The sequence below is a fragment of the Bos taurus genome, chromosome 2, assembly GCF_002263795.3.
Source record: "Bos taurus isolate L1 Dominette 01449 registration number 42190680 breed Hereford chromosome 2, ARS-UCD2.0, whole genome shotgun sequence".
Lineage (NCBI taxonomy): Eukaryota > Metazoa > Chordata > Mammalia > Artiodactyla > Bovidae > Bos > Bos taurus.
Window position 1 is genome coordinate 26,733,825 of NC_037329.1, and position 17,141 is coordinate 26,750,965.

At 37.9% G+C, this 17,141-nt stretch overlaps 1 protein-coding gene across 1 annotated transcript; it reads right to left on the reverse strand.

The window, feature by feature from the left end:
• Positions 1–825: 825 nt before the first annotated feature.
• Positions 826–17,110, reverse strand: KLHL41 (kelch like family member 41). The gene is made up of 6 exons (NM_001083377.1): positions 15,957–17,110; positions 12,361–12,518; positions 12,130–12,237; positions 9,064–9,249; positions 6,421–6,567; positions 826–1,189 (listed from the first exon to the last, which is right to left on the reverse strand). Exons 1-6 carry the CDS (start codon positions 17,064–17,066, stop codon positions 1,078–1,080), a joined length of 1,821 nt encoding a protein of 606 aa, NP_001076846.1. The 5' UTR covers positions 17,067–17,110; the 3' UTR covers positions 826–1,077.
• Between the last annotated feature and the right edge of the window lie 31 nt (positions 17,111–17,141).

The following is a 17,141-nucleotide window of genomic DNA, read 5'->3' on the forward strand; positions in this document are numbered from 1 at the left end:
AGAGATCCATAGTAAGACTGAATTTTATTGAATGTTTCCATATTTATGATGCAGAAAATAAAGCTATAGCTTTATTTTATGAATATGAACATTCATATTTTTATGCAGTTGCTTAACAAGTAATAATGGAATACTCCAAGTCAGTTCCAAGTCAGACCTCTCAGAAAATAACACATGTAAGGCTAGAAGTCAAACATGTCTGTGAAAGCACATGAGACCCATAAGCGATGATTAGTTCATGACTTGCAGACAGTAGAATGTAATGGTTTGGGACAGACTGAGATGTCATCTTACTGTGTATGCTAAGAACGAACAACTTGAATGTAGGGTTTTACATCCCAGAAAATAGAATAATAGTCATCCTTCTTTCTATCAGAAATTTGCAAATAGGTAGCTCTTTAAAGTATAGATAAAACTCAAAGCAATGAATACACACCTTTCTCCATATGACCCGCTGGCCCCAAATTCTGCCCCAGCAGTTAAGGAATCAATCCTTTGCCTAAGATTGCCTCCCAACCCTTCTACTACAGATACTGCAGTTAAGGACTTGAAGACTGTGATTTACTGGTTTTAAATTTAAAATTCAAATGAAATCCATTTATTCCATTTCCAAAGTTTTCTCACAGCATATACTCTTTAATATATTGCACAGGGTTCTTATTATATCTTGAAGCATGAAGAAAGGTTTTTGCTATTAAAAAAAATTTTTTTTAATGTAAATGTACATATTTCATTCTCCAGTTTCATTTGTAATAGAAAAAGGAGTGTAAAGGCACTTTAACAATGCAAATGAAAGGATTAATAAACTCAAATTTAGGAAGCTCCTTTATAATTGATTGAGACAGATTAACAAGAGAAATAATCTGTTCAATTTAATATTTATTATTTTTTTAAGCTCTGATTGTTACATTGAAGATTCAATAACTTTGAGGTTTTGATGCCCACTGCTAATCTCTTGGACAATAACACAGTAATTTCTACATGGAATCTCTGTATAGGCTTTTTAAAAACAATAAATTAAGGCCCTATTATCCAAACAGACCACCTCCCTATCTATTATGTTTTTCACCTTCTTATTTATAGCTTAGACAGTTTGAAGAGATTTAACCGTGTTGCTAGGCAACTAGCTCCTGAAGCATAACGTATTTCCTTCAGCATCCCAGCCCATTCTTTTTTATCGTCTTCATACCTGACGGAGAAAAAGAACGTAATAAGTTGTTTTAAAGTAGACAGTTCTATAGATCTCCTGGTATTAAATATTTCTCTGAGAAAACCCTATCTGATCTTACCCAGAGGAGGATGCACCTGACTCACAGACTAACACTTGAATTCCTCCAAAAATGTGCACTCTCTGAGCATATACCCAGATTATTGCCATGGTATTTAATCTGGATGCTTAGGCAGTTAAACCTTCTCTGGGAATCAAAGACTGTCCAGTGATGATGAGTAAAAGCAATTAATCCTTCACCTTTGGACTGCTAAAGATGGCTGGTCCCCATGAATCAAGGTTAGCAAAGGGTAAGAACTGGGAAGAGCAGAAACAATTAAGTCACCTTGATTCTGATTTCAACCGAACCCATACACCAGTGTGATGCGTGGCACTGGACACTAGGGGTCACTCTAAGAAACCATTGTTCTTCCCCTTTTCTGTCCTGTGTGTGTGCTGCTCTTAGACTTTCACTTGACCTTAGGTAAGAACTGGTCACCCTCTCTGAATATTCATGAAGACACAGACAGCTTGAGTCCCTTTGAGACCTGTGTGCTTTTCCTTTCCTGGTACCTGAATTGCCATCTCTGCATGAGAAATTCCACAACACTGCCTTCTCTCTGAAGCCTTTCTCGCCTTCATGAAGCAGAGTTTGGTTTGTCTTTCATTTCTCATGGTATTCTTCGTATGGTATCCATTGATGGTAACAATTATCATCCTATTTTAATGTTTTTATATTTATGTCCTCAACAAGCTCAAAGTTACATGTATTTTATTCACTTTAGTATCTTCCCTTCTCCAGAAGCTATCAATACTTGCTTGGCACATAGGAAATACCCCCAAATCATTCTATGATGAGTGAATGAGATTCAAAATAATTTAAAAATTAGCTGATGCCTATGTTAGAGTTGAGAATCACTGCCTATTCTTGTTTTCCAAGCAAGAATTATTATCCCTGTTTTTCAAAAACCCTAACCTTTCCAGCCTTCCATTATTTCATCACGATGGTGTGATCACTGACCTAGAGCCAGACATCCTGGAATGTGAAGTCAAGTGGGCCTTAGAAAGCATCACTACGAACAAAGCTAGTGGAGGTGATGGAATTCCAGTTGAGCTATTCCAAATCCTGAAAGATGATGCTGTGAAAGTGCTGCACTCAATATGCCAGCAAATTTGGAAAACTCAGCAGTGACCACAGGACTGGAAAATGTCAGTTTTCATTCCAATCCCAAAGAAAGGCAATGCCAAAGAATGCTCAAACTACCGCACAATTGCACTCATCTCACACGCCAGTAAAGTAATGCTCAAAATTCTCCAAGCCAGGCTTCAGCAATATGTGAACCATGAACTTCCTGATGTTCAAGCTGGTTTTAGAAAAGGCAGAGGAACCAGAGATCAAATTGCCAACATCCGCTGGATCATAGAAAAAGCAAGAGAGTTCCAGAAAAACATCTATTTCTGCTTCATTGACTACGCCAAAGCCTTTGACTGTGTGGATCACAATAAACTGGAAAATTCTGAAAGAGATGGGAATACCAGACCACCTGATCTGCCTCTTGAGAAATTTGTATGCAGGTCAGGAAGCAACAGTTAGAACTGGACATGGAACAACAGACTGGTTCCAAGTAGGAAAAGGAGTTTGTCAAGGCTGTATATTGTCACCCTGTTTATTTAACTTCTATGCAGAGTACATCATGAGAAACGCTGGACTGGAAGAAACACAAACTGGAATCAAGACTGCCGGGAGAAATACCAATAACCTCAGACATGCAGATGATACCACCCTTATGGCAGAAAGTGAAGAGGAACTCAAAGGCCTCTTGATGAAAGTGAAAGTGGAGAGTGAAAAAGTTGGCTTAAAGCTCAACATTCAGAAAACGAAGATCATGGCATCCGGTCCCACCACTTCATGGGAAATAGATGGGGAAAGAGTGGAAACAGTGTCAGACTTTATTTTTCTGGGTTCCAAAATCACTGCGGATGGTGACTGCAGCCATGAAATTAAAAGACGCTTACTCCTTGGAAGGAAAGTTATGACCAACCTAGAGAGCATATTACTTTGCCAACAAAGGTTCGTCTAGTCAAGGCTATGGTTTTTCCTGTGATCATGTATGGATGTGAGAGTTGGACTGTGAAGAAGGCTGAGCGCCGAAGAATTGATGCTTTTGAAGTGTGGTGTTGGAGAAGACTCTTGAGAGTCCCTTGGACTGCAAGGAGATCCAACCAGTCCATTCTGAAGGGGATCAGCCCTGGGATTTCTTTGGAAGGAATGATGCTAAAGCTGAAACTCCAGTACTTTGGCCACCTCATGCGAAGAGGTGGCAATACTCTTTGGAAAAGACTCTGATGCTGGGAGGGATTGGGGGCAGGAGGAGAAGGGGACGACAGAGGATGAGATGGCTGGATGGCATCACTGACTCGATGGACGTGAGTTTGAGTGAACTCTGGGAGATGGTGCTGTACAGGGAGGCCTGGCGTGCTGTGATTCATGGGGTCGCAAAGAGTTGGACACGACTGAGCGACTGATCTGATCTGATCTGATCTGATTATTTCATCCTTTTTTCCTGCCGCTTCCAGTGTTTACCCATCTCACCCTTTTGCTGAGTCTTTCCTCCCTGGGGATCTCCAGTTTCTTTATCTTCTTCCCTCTTTTTTGAAGGGAAAGTGATAATAGTTAACTTCCTTTTATAGCCACTTTCTCTTGCCTTCTACACAGCTAGTTACTGTTATAATAACATAGGGAAATGATGTCTGATGTACAAAATAATTGTTTGGTTAAGCTGCCAGCCTTTGAGCCTTCCAGTTCACCAGCTGGGAATAAGGCATGTACTGGTTCAGGTATAGAACAAATATTATCCATTTTTCTCTCTTAGGCTCAGAGGTATGCCTCCGTTGATCACTCCTCCAAAGCTGTACTTATAAATTTAAATCTGCAAGCAAATCTAAAGCATAAATTTGGCAGTTTCTGGATGAGTATAGCCAAAGCTATGGTTTTTCCAGTAGTCATGTATGGACATGAGAGTTGGGCCATAAAGAAGGCTCAGTGCCAAAAAATTGATGCTTTCGAACTGTGGTGTTGGAGAAGACTCTTGAGAGTCCCTTGGACTGCAAGGTGATCAAACCAGTCAACCCTAAAGGAAATCAACCCTGAATATTCTTTGGAAGGACTGATGCTGAAGCTGAAGCTCCAATACTTTGACCACCTGATGCGAAGAGATGATTCATTTGAAAAGACCCTGATGTTGGGAAACTGCCAGGAGCCAGCATATTGCATACTGAGTGCATATTGCATATTGAGTGCAGCACTTTCCACAGCATCATCTTTCAGGATCTGGAATAGCTCAACTGGAATTCTATCACTGCCAGGAGCCAGCGTGAGGAGCTCCACCCATGACAAAGGTCATGAGGAAGGAGGCTCGGCATATGCAAAGGCGGGATCGAGCCCCAGGAGTCCCCGTGGAAATTCTCAAGCATCTACCCCCAGAACCAGAGTCTGCCTACTTTCTGCTTTGTGCTTTCACCTACACCTCTGACTTTACGGGGGGCTGTCCCCTACTACCTCTCTCTGAAAAAAGAGTTAGCTTACAGCTCCAGTTAATAATTCCTGGGTGTGACAGTGTTTCAACCTACAAACTCCTTTGGAAATCCTCTAGCCTGCCTGAATAGGTTTTTCCGGCCACAGGTGATCATTCAGAGCCTCCCAACTGTGAGAGGTGGGAGATGTTCTAAACTGTCTAAACACAGATTCCTTTGAGTAGTTAAAAGATTGATTAGAAATTGTATTGGTGAAGGGTTTTTCACTTATTGGGCCAATGTTTGCTGCTAAGTCTCCATACTCCTTACCTACTGTGTCCTTGGCAGTGTATTGGTTGATATAATGGGTGTATAGAAATGTAAGTAGTAACCTCAATGTTTGTAACCTTGGACCCTTGAGTTAATTCTTTTCTTGATTGAGCCCACCTCACTTTTGCCCTATAGGAATGCAGCTTTGTCCAATGCTTTTTGGAGGCTGGCGCCTGACTTTAGAATAATCACCTTTAGAGAAAAATAAGTTTCTTAAAATGTTAACAGGCCTCCTGGCCAGAAGATGATGTAAATCACCTGGACTTTGCATATGATAAGTTTGAAAGCCTGGCTTCGATTAGGAAACGGGAGGAGGAGAAAAGGATGGCAGAGGATGAGATGGTTAGTTAGAATAACCAACTCAATGGACATGAATTTGAGCAAACTCTGGAAGATAGTGATGGACAGGGAAGCCTGGAGTGCTGCAGTCCATGGAGTCACAAAGAGTTGGATGCGACTTAGAGACTGAACAACCACAAAATATGTCATGAACTCATGCTCACCTCAGGCAACTGAGATCTACCTCCTATAAACTTAGATCAACAAGCATTATACCTAGGCTGAAGACCACACATGGCGGGGACCTGACAGTGACCAGACATCTACATACTGTATGCCCTGCCTCAACTGTGTTACCATGTGACTCTCTATTATGATACAAGTTACACTTCTGCTCCTAAGACCTCTGGATACACTAGTCTCTATATGCTATTCACTGCATTAGAAACTATGGTAAAATACACACACCCCTTCTTTATAAATACATTTATTTTAAGTTTAACTGTAAAATAGTTCAATTGGGTAACAACTGTAAGTGTCATACTTGGGAGACCTGCCCAGCACCTATCTTAGAGGTCAAGTGGATTGGTACTTTTCACTTCTCTTTTAAAAAGCTTTTATAACTGAACACTCTGAAAATTGGAAACATTTTAAAATTAGATTCAAAATAGAATTAATGAATCATGGAAAACTCAAGAGGTTAAATGTTTCTTCAGAACCCTGTTCTCTTAGGAAATAAAGTACCCTGTGGGAGGAAGGTAAGTGGTTTGGAAGCCTTTACTCTACAGGATGCTTAGAGCATTCATTACACTTTTAAAACTGGAAGGGAGCGTAAATGATGAGTTGTTCAACTCTTAATTACTGATTAAGATATAGGCCCCAGTAAGTTCTTTCCCAAGCTCACAGCTAATTAGAAGCAGTACTTGATTAAGTAAGTGGCAATGTGAAAAAGTTCAATAGATTCAAAGAGTGTTTACCACCAAAAAGGTAGTGTATATTTTGGGAAAGTCGGGCTTCCTATGTACTTCAAAACTGTTTTGTCTTACTTGACTTAATATTTAGTTTGGAAAATTGGAGTGAAGAAAACTTACTTCCATATGTCATTGACTTCAGTGGGTGCAAATTCTTTAGATTCCAGCTGAATCATGGCAAAACCACCAATAGCATACAGGGATCCAGCCAAGCTGACCAAACTGATGGAACTTCTTTCTTGGGGAAATTCAGTCATTACTTCCCACCTGGGAATCATTGAAGATACAGTTAATGTAAAACTTAAAAAAATGCCAAATGTATTTACTGAATAACTATAAAAAATAATGAAAAATTTTGAGGAGCATAGGTACCCAAATTAGAAGATTAAATTTGCTACTGGAAAGTATCTAAATATCCCTTTATTTGAAAGATCAAACCAGATGAGATTTTAAGGCCGTCAATGTATCAATCCAAAAATACTTCACCTTCATCAGTTAGCACCTTTAGCAGTGGTTATCAAACTGTGTGCCATAAACAGTGGAGTAGTGGGGGGCAATTCTAGGGTTCCTTGGCCCTACTGTGTTGGGTTTCATTTGAATGCTAATACAAATTTTAAAAATCTTTGCGCTCTGTAGTGTCTCAAGAAATCTCCAGCCCTTTTTAATAAAGCATGTGAAAATGATAGTTTCGGGCTCCCCAAGTTACACTAGTGGTAAAGAATCCGCCTGCCAACGCAGGAGACACAAGAGACATAAGTTCTGTCCCTGGGTCAGGAAGAGTCCCTTGGAGGAGGAAATGGCAACCCGTTGCAGTATTCTTCCCTGGAAAATTCAATGGACAGAGGAGCGTGGTGAGCTACAGTCCATGGGGTCACAAAGAGTTGGACACGACTGAGCACATATGAGGACAGTTAACAAACTAGGGTTGGAAATTTTCTTTTTAATAATTTATCCTTCATCCTTTTAAATAAAGGATATATGGGAACTTTTTAATGTTAATGGCTGTATGAAATAGGACCACTGAAGATAAAAATCAATCAAATTAGTTGGAAGTATCAAGAGTCTAGAATGAGTTAGTCATTTTGGTAGCTCTCTTCCAGTACTCTGGCATTACAAGTGGACCTCATAGTTTTTCTCTAAATATATCATCTGTTTAACTATAAAAAATAATATACGTACATTGTAGAAAATCTGGAGAAACAAGTTATAGAAGAAAACAACTATCACCCATGATCCTATCCTTCAAATATAATCATAAGCAAAACTTTGCTATATTTGTCATTTAAAAATGCAAATAAATTTAAAAATATCCATCTATACATATGTACTGGAGAAGACAATGGCACCCCACTCCAGTACTCTTGTCTGGAAAATCCCATGGACGGAGGAACCTGGTAGTCTGCAGTCCTTGGGGTCACTAAGGGTTAGACACGACTGAGCGACTTCACTTTCACTTTTCACTTTCATGCATTGGAGAAGGAAATAGGAATCCACTCCAGTGTTCTTGCCTGAAGAATCCAGGGACAGAGGAGCCTGGTGGGCTGCCGTCTATGGGGTCACACAGAGTTGGACACGACTGAAGTGACTTAGCAGCAGCAGCATACATATGTACAAAACTAATAATATGGAGTACTTACAGTTTTGTGTGTTGCTGCATTAAAAACATGATTTTTAATGATCATAAAAATCCATTTCCATAAAACTTCCTTGTAATTTTCAGATTAACTAAAGTCTATTTTGAACTGTGGTGTAGGCAAAGACTCTTGAGAGTCCCTTGGACTGCAAGGAGATCCAACCAGTCCATCCTAAAGGAGATCAGTCCTGAGTATTCACTGGAAGGACTGATGATGACACTGAAACTCCAATACTTTGGCCACCTGGTATGAAGAGCTGACTTTTGAAAAGACCCTGATGCTGGGAAAGATTGAAGGTGTGGGGAGAAGGGGACGACAGAGGATGAGATGGTTGGATGGCATCACCGACTCAATGGACATGAGGTTGAGTAGACTGGGAGTTGGTGATGGATGGGGAGGCCTGGCATGCTGCAGTCCATATTGTCACAAAGAGTCAGACATGACTGAGTGACTGAACTGAAATGAACTGAACTGAACTAAAAGTCTATTTTGTAATCAGGCATACTTGGTTCCTTAAAAAAGTAATAATAATGTTCTAATTTTTTCTTTATTGCTAAACTAGGAACATAAAAACTATATACTCATCTAGATATATGAGCTCAAAAACTTGAAAAGGACTAATTCTATATAAAGAATATCTGTCCTATATCTTCACATTAACTTTAAGCCAATACAATCTTAAAAGTGAAAAAAAAGAGAAAATTATAAAGAACACAAAAGAATCAAACATCTGAAGCATTCATCCTTTACAAATATCACAAACTAAGTGGAGGTCTTTTAATATTTAAAGAAACTACACATTTCAAATCAAATAACCTTATAGAGAGATGTATATCCACTATTGTGTATATAATTATTCAGAAGTATTACCTTTGCAAGGCTAAATTCACAAAATTAACAAGTGAGGGCAAACTGATTACTCCAACATTAACTTGAGGGTCATGTATTCCAAATTACAGACACACATAATGCATTGAAATGGTGGGTGTTTCATACCTATAACACCGAAAGAAACAGAGAAAGACACTTCCTCTTCAGTCCTTGCCTCCCTGCCCTCCTCTCCCCTTGTCCAAATTAGAAATTGAAGCATACAGTGATTCATATTCCATAGTAAGAGATAACAGCTTACTTATTGGTGTTGAGGTCAAAAGCTTCAACTGAAGCTGAAAGACCGTCTTCAGTGACACCTCCAGCAATCACAATTTTGCCTTTATGGACTGCCACTCCAAACATGGAACGAGGGATTTTCATTGGAGCCAGATCTTTCCAATCTCCTTTTTTGGGGTTGTAGATAAACACTCTGTTTGTACATTTTCTGTAAACAAAACACAACAAAATGGTCCTTTAAGAATTTTCCTTTTTTGAAAGAAACAACTTGACTAATCACTTAGCCACAGTTCTCATTTGAAATATGAGATATAATGAGGATCAGAAAAATTCTTAATCTGAACATATGTCACCGAGCAAAGGACAATAATAAATATGAGAACCAAAACTATTTTATAACAATTATACTACTGGAAGGTAGCATTCTTTACTTTTGGCAATTGTCTAGAGGCCCAGGAAGCAGATTTTAATCCTATCTGCTACTAAGTTAAATGGAAAACATGAATAGAGTTAACAAAATTCATAAATTCTTTATTGTGCCTCTGTTACAAAAATGTTTATTCATTTCGTTATCTGAATATCCTAAGAATGAATCAGTTAACTTAAAAAATACTTAGGTGTGAATGTACCTATTTTCAATGTAACTATAATTTGATGATTCATTACATTTTAGTCTATCACTAATATACCAATGCATTTTAAGAAATCTGGGACTAAAGATTGGACAACTAGTCATCTGAGCTGATGAGTAATGAGAACAATTTTACATGCTAAATGCTACCAGAAAAACCTGGACTCATCTGAATTATCTTTCTGAGATTCTTATGATTCCATAATTTACTGATGGGAGTTTGAATTTCAAATAACAATTAACTGGATATATCTGGTTAAGCCAAAAAGCAACAAAACAAAACCTCAACTTTTTTTTTCACTAGTTTTATAAAAGATCAGATTTCTGGAGTAGAAACATTTCCTGTAATACATGACTATGAGTATTATCTTAAAACTCCATAAGAACATGATCCAAGATCATGTTCTTCAAATTCAGTGGCAAAAACTAGTATAATTCAGTGCTTGCTTTTAGATAATGACTCATTTCAAAGTTCTTGACTCTGGCATTTGTCAAGCAATGTTGTCTTAGTTAATCATATTCTCAAGATGAATATATTCTTACTGACAAGACCATATGCTTCTTACTGACATATCAATTTCCTAGTTACTAATACTACTTGAAGGAAACAATTTAAATTATTTGGCAGGGTCACTATGTTTCCAAAGTCAAAACACTGCTCAACACAGATTTTCCATTCCATTTACTGAGGAAAAATGCCCCAAATAAGATTTAGCACTGAGTGTGTTTATAATATGGCCTTCCTTTAAATGTTTATTTAATGGGAATATCTGGCATTAAGGAGGATATCAAGATTTCAGAATATGTTATCATTGAATATAGATTATATAAAAGCTCACTGCTTTTTAAAATCACATATTCTATAATATATGTCATTTTAATTGAATAATAACCATTAATTTTTAACTCCAGAATATAGAGTTCTTTAATTCTAGCACATTTCCATATTTTACTCTCCTTTCCTGCTTTGTCCTTAAATTCTTTCTTTTTTGCCACTTTATTTATTTTTTAATTAAAGGATAACTGCTTTACTGAATTTTGTTGTTTTCTGTCAAATACCAACAAGAATCAGCCATAGGTACACCTATGTCCCCTTCCTCCTAGACCTCCTTCCCATCTCCCTCCCCATCCCACCCTTCTAGATTGTCACAGAACCCCTGTTTGAGTTCCCTGAGTCATACAGCAAATTCTTGTTGACTATCTATTTTACATATGGTAATGTAAGTTTCCATGTTACTCTCTCCATACATCTCATGCTCTTCCTCCTCCCCTCCGCCCAACCCCCCCACCCCCACCCCCGCCGCCCTGCCCTGTGTCCACAGGTCTGTTCTTTATGTCTGTTTATCCATTGCTGCCCTGCAAAACCTAGAACCTATTATACAGAGTGAAGTAAGTCAGAAAGAGAAATATAAATATCATATTCTGATGCATATATATGGAATCTAGAAAGATGGTACTGATGAATTTATTTGCAGGGCAGCACAGGAAAAACAGACATAGAGAATAGTTCTTAAATTCTTTAATTCTGGCTTCCTTTCCAGGACTGGACAACTCTTAACCTAAGCAAGTGATACAAGCCAAATTAGGTGGCGTTTTCAGGGGCAGGAAATTTGTTATCATTATTGAAATCGAAAATCATCATTTTACCAAACAGGCTACTGGCTTAACAGACTTCTGGAACACTCTGAACTCACTTCTTCCATAAAATCTCTTTCCTAATTACCTATCCCTTGAGAAGTACCTAAAAATCAAGTTATATGAAGCTTCATCCTCTTTTTCTCCTAAAAGACTGGGTGCTACTGAGTATTCCAGGTATATTTCTTTTGTTTGATCAGTGTCTGTTTGTGACCAGTTGTTAAATATTTTGAATATCATCTGTCCAGGAATAAATATGTGAAACATTGCTGAGGAAAGAGCTGCCTGCTTTTCAGTCAAATGTTTTTCAGTTTCAAACTCAACTATCTAAATTCTCTCTTATGAATGTAAAGTACAAAATCCATGATTTTTTTATACACTATTGTTTTAGTAGCTATATTTTAAATGCTATATTAAAGATATATGCTTAATTTTTATCTATCAGTACTTACGGCTAAATCCATGAAAAGTCCACTGGTTTTAATGTAGTAAAATATAATTTTAAATTAGCCAAATAAAAGACTTGATTATGCTCCTAAACGCTGCTTTTCCATTGTAAGAATGCTTATGATGGAGCTATTATGCTCATTCCTAGCAATATATTGGGCATATACAAACTGACTTCAGCAGTTTAATAATTTTATACAGTTTTCCTTCATAAGTCATTATTAATATCCTCCAATAACATTTCAAAATTTATTTTTAAATTTTATTTCAAAAATGTTATAGGGGAGAACCAAGTATCATTCCAGTATAAACAGAAAGGAACCCTTGTAATAAAAAATCACCTGGATATAAACCATAAGATTTTAGGATACTTACTTATCATCTGTCTTTCCTCCAAGACAATATATCATCCCCTTATGTGAAATCACACTATGGCCATAGACTTTGATAGGAAGCTTTTTAACTTCATTCCATTTGGCTGCCCTAAAATCAGAAGATGATAGGATTTATATGCTTTCAGTAAACTTCAGGTTCTAAAACTATGATTTTGTTATAGACACTCATATACCTGAATGCTTAGGAAATGAAAATATCATGCCAACTTACGCAGGATCATAGCATAATACTGTATCCAGAGAAGCCTCTGTTTGAAGGTCTTTGCCTGCAACTACGTAGATTTTGTCATCTATCTCTCCCAGACCGAAGAGACACCTAGCTGAAGGCAGAGGTGGGAGTCCAACCCACTCAGATGCTACATTATCAAGCTGAAAGAAAAAAATATAGGAGGAATTGTGAAGCTTGTTATAGGTGTACCAAAAAATATGCTATACTTTGTTGTTTAGAATTGATTGAGATAGTAGAAGATCTCATAAGTTTAAAACTATAACTCAGAAAGGATCATATTTTACCTTTGAATTACCAGGAAAAATGAGAAAATCCACACAGCCTACCAAAATAGCTAAAAATACTCAAACCTGGAGAACTTGGGAAAAGGAAAGCGAGAATAAAATAGTCGTCAGAGATTAGTTAGAACTGTGAGATTTCTTGTCAAACTTTCTTCCCACATTACCTTGTTCAGGTTTGAACAAGGAATCAATACTTCGAGGACATTGGGGAAATAGATTGCCGCCGTAGGGAGGGTCGTAGTGTGTGAGTGGCCCCCGCAAGCTTATTTAACATGCCCCAAGCTGGCGCCCAGGACAGCTGGACCTGTCGCTCAGTTCAGACAACTGGGACATTAGATATTATCTTTTTTTCTTTCCTTAAACATTTTTAAGTTCTCCATGCTTCACTTTATTACTTTAGATACAGGCAGGTGTTACAGCCTATAACCTCCCAGGTTTTGGTGGGAGTCATTTAAAATATTCTTTTCCTTCCCTCGCACTCTTTCTCTCTTTCTAATTTAAATTAGAAAGGAATTCTGCTTGTTTTTGCTATTGCCAATTCTGGGAGCCTAAGACAGCCTCCAAGAGCCCACGCTCTGGGATATGTGATTGATTCTAATATGGCTGGCATCAGCTTTAGGACTAACTATTGGTAATTTTAAGATTTTCCACTTTGCATTTTAGGACACCAAGACATAAGAAAGCTCCTTTCTGAGGGAGTGCAGTCAGAGATTTGTTGTTCTCTCTAGTGCTATTTCTATGTAGCATAAGAAAAAAGGAAAAAAAAAAAAAAACAACAGAATAACTGGTTACCAAGAACAGATGCAGATATTCAAGTCTGTGGTATATCCAGATGGTGATCACTAATGCATTCATTTTTTTTAAAAAGTCCTTTATCAAGAAACCAGTAGGTAGTATAGAAGCAAAAATAATGACAATTATCAACTTTTGGGGATTCCCTGGTGGCTCACTGGCAAAGAATCCATCTGCCAATGTAGGAGATGTGGGTTCAATTCCTGGTCAGGAAGATCCCTTGGAGAAGGAAATGGCAACCCACTCCAGTATTCTTGCCTGAGAAATCCCATGGACAGAGGAGCCTGGTGGGCTACAGTTCACGGGGCCACAAAGGAATCAGACATGACTGACTAAACAACAACAAAGGAACGCTTACTCTGTGACAGGCTTCATGCCAGGTGCTTTATACAGGTAATCTAATTTAGTCCTCTCGTTTGTTAGCTCTGATTTAGAGATGAGAAAACAGGCACAGAAAGGTTAAACAATTTGCTCAGGCTCACAGAGCTTTTAAGTGATACTTGATGCAAACTATATAAATTCATAGGTTTTCTTTTTTCTTTTTTTAAATGGGAGCAGCAGCCATCATAATCCCAAATCAGAGGGTTTACTGCCCACACTGCCCAGTGCCGTCTACCTTCCCATACTACCCCCGATAGGGCGCTTCCTACAGCAGACTGCCTGCCAGCTGTTTTTACAGATGAGCTGTCAAGCCATTTAACCTCTCTGGCTTCAGTTTTCTCATCCCTAAAATTAGAGTTTGAACTCAGAATACTTAAGATGTGGCGCTGTTCAAAGATTTGATGAAACTGTTAATTCTATGGGAAAAAACCCTCTCTTATCTAAGTAAAAAAAATTATCATAATCCAATTCTAGTATACAATCAAAGGTCATATGAATCCTGACTTAATACATTTTAAACAGAGATGACAACGCAGAAAATACAAAACCTGAAATTCTCACACACTTTCTTGTGAGTCATAATCCTCTTTCACAGGTGTTTTTATCCTGGCTCACTATTTTATCCTTGTCTCACTATTTGTGCCTTTTGAAGGAGCAAGGCATAGCAAATGATAGGGAGTTGACCTTTTTAACTTTGAGTAACTGTTTTTGTAGCTATAAGGAAAATCAAGCATGCTTCCAGAACCAGAAATGTGAGGTGATGTCAATAAAAGCAAGGGTAGCGATAGGATAGAAGGGACTAAAGATAAGGCTAGAAGTATTCTTTGGATCTGATTTCCAGGTTATTTGTATTTTGATGTCATTTTTACTTCCTAAATATATTATTGTCTTTTCAATTGAATTTACCCTTTCTGAAATTTATCTGAATTTAAAACTAGCCTTTAGGAAGTTTTCTGGCCCACATTCAAATACTTATTACAGCTTCTACTGTTATTTTTATATTTCATAGTTAACATCCTTTAATAGAATTTGGAAAATTAAGAAGCATGATTGACATGTATTATTACATTTTTTTGAGATTAGTAGAAGCTGGTTAAAGAGTGTGTTTTATAAATGCGCGGTATGTCACACAATTTGAAATCATTCAGTGACTGTGGTGTGACATTCTATACTTACTTATCTTTGCCCTTTCGAATTCAAGGCCCATAAACGACAGGCCATGAGTAGCCATGACCTAAACAAACCCTTTTGAACTATCTGTAAGCTACAAAGTACTGGTATTGGTATTAAAGATAAAGTCACTGATTCCTTCATAAACTGGTAAAGTATAATGTGTTGGTAACATGAAACTAAGTCCTTTCAAACTACAGAGAGTTTGTTTAGGAGGATCTCTCTTCTTGGAAACTTCTATGGTTTCATAAAAGATTAAGTTGCAATAATGTCTAAGTACAACTCTGATCCAAAGAAATTTGATCACTTACCACAAATAAAAATTTCTAAATACAATTAATCGATTCAAACTAGTGACGTTTGTATAGATAGTATTTCCTCAAAGGCAATCCAAAGCATGTAAAATACTTATACAAGTTCTTTTCACTTTCAATAAAATTGTATTTTAGGCAGTAAACCATAAATAAGAGATGAAATGCTACCTCTGAGAATTTCAAATCAAGCAAACTTGGAAAAAGGTAGAAAATCTGATCAATTAGAACTTTTTGTAAAGTGTAGAGTACTTTGATTTTTGGAAAAAACCTATTTTTCAGAAAGAGGATACAAGATTAAATTTTGTTTTTACTAAAATACTGGACTTCAAAGGATTACAGTCACAACTATCAACTATGAACATGACATTTTAGGTAAAAGAGCATAAAGAAAATCATGAGCCATCACTTGTACATGAATTAGAACCTCATTCTTCATGAAAATGTTTATTAAATATTAACAAGCAGTTAACTGATCTAGATATTTGTCAGTACTCTAATGAAAATGCAAGGGACTGGCATAGGACGTCAAGTATTGATGAATACAGTACAAGCAGCCTAAGTAGTTCACAATCAGCTAACTAGATGGTGACTAACATCCTTTCCTCTATGTCTCTGCATATGTGAGGACAGCCTTTCTTACCTGGAAGAAGTAGGACTGTAGGGGCTGATCTTTATTTTCTTCATCCACATACAGCCCTCCTACCACATACACCTGATTTTGTTGGGTAACGATGCTGGAATGATTTCTGGGGATCTGCTCAGCCAGCGCAGTAAGGTAGCATTCATTTTCCGTGGGATCGTAAGCCACAGCAGCTGTGTCATTAACCAAGAGGATGAGGTCCTTGACAAACATTCCATGCCTGGGAATATCATTCAGGTAACCAGGAAGCAAATCTTCATCACCAACATCACCGTTCACCTCACCAGCCCCAGCCTTCTCTGTGTTTTTGCTAGGTTCTGGGAGTTTGCCTGCAAAGGCATCTTTGAGAACTTTGATTTTTTTCTGGAGTTCTGGGTTGCTTTTAATTATATCATCTTTTTCAACATGATCTTTAAAATATTTTTCTGTCATAAGGCGAAAACGAATACAATCAAACACTTCGCTAAGGTTTTTAACCCTATTTTCTTTGTCTGTTCGCACCCATTTCATCACTGCCTCAAATACTGCTTCTTCCTTTTCTACATTTAGGCTGTCATTGGAAATGACTGAGATCAGCTCCTGCGGAGACAGCTGCATGAAGTCCTCTTCCTTACAAATCTGTACAAAGCGATCAGACACAAATTCACGGGCAGAGATGGCAAGTCTCGGGCAGTCAAGAAGAAGTCCTAATCTTAGAATAGCTAGACAGTTACCAGGAGCAAGTCTTTTCTGAAGATAAGAAACGCAGACAGTGAACACGGAGGGGATCTGAAAGCGGCTGGCCAATGCAAAAATATCTTGCACGTTTCCATCGTTGAGATCAATACTGGCAGAGTATAGGTACTTAATGATTAAATCCAGTACAGCAGGATCCACATTATCTAGTACTACCTCCTTTTTTTTCGCCTCATCAATTTCAGATAAAAAATACTCACGGAAGTAAGGACTACAAGCTGACAAAATCAATCTGTGGCAAGGAAGACTTTTGTCACCTGCTTTTAGGGTGCAATCGATGAATTTTTTCTCATCCAGGAGATCTTTTAGACCATCCTGAAGAAGGGTGGATTGGTAAAGCCGCAGTTCCTCTGCGAGTTCCCGCTGGGAATCCATTTTGTGAGCAACCTGGGTAAGGAAGGGGACACTAAGGCCTTAGCTCCTCACAGCACACAGGTCTAGCAGTAAAAA

Bases quoted from the DNA above. Each gene is read 5' to 3' on its own strand.
- KLHL41 (NM_001083377.1), bottom strand. From the start codon at position 17,066: ATGGATTCCCAGCGGGAACTCGCAGAGGAACTGCGGCTTTACCAATCC. The intron at 12,238-12,360 runs GTAAGTTGGCAT...TTCTGATTTTAG, and splicing joins GTATTATGCTATGATCCTGC to GGCAGCCAAATGGAATGAAG. The intron at 9,250-12,129 runs GTAAGTATCCTA...TTTTGTTTACAG, and splicing joins GGAGGAAAGACAGATGATAA to AAAATGTACAAACAGAGTGT.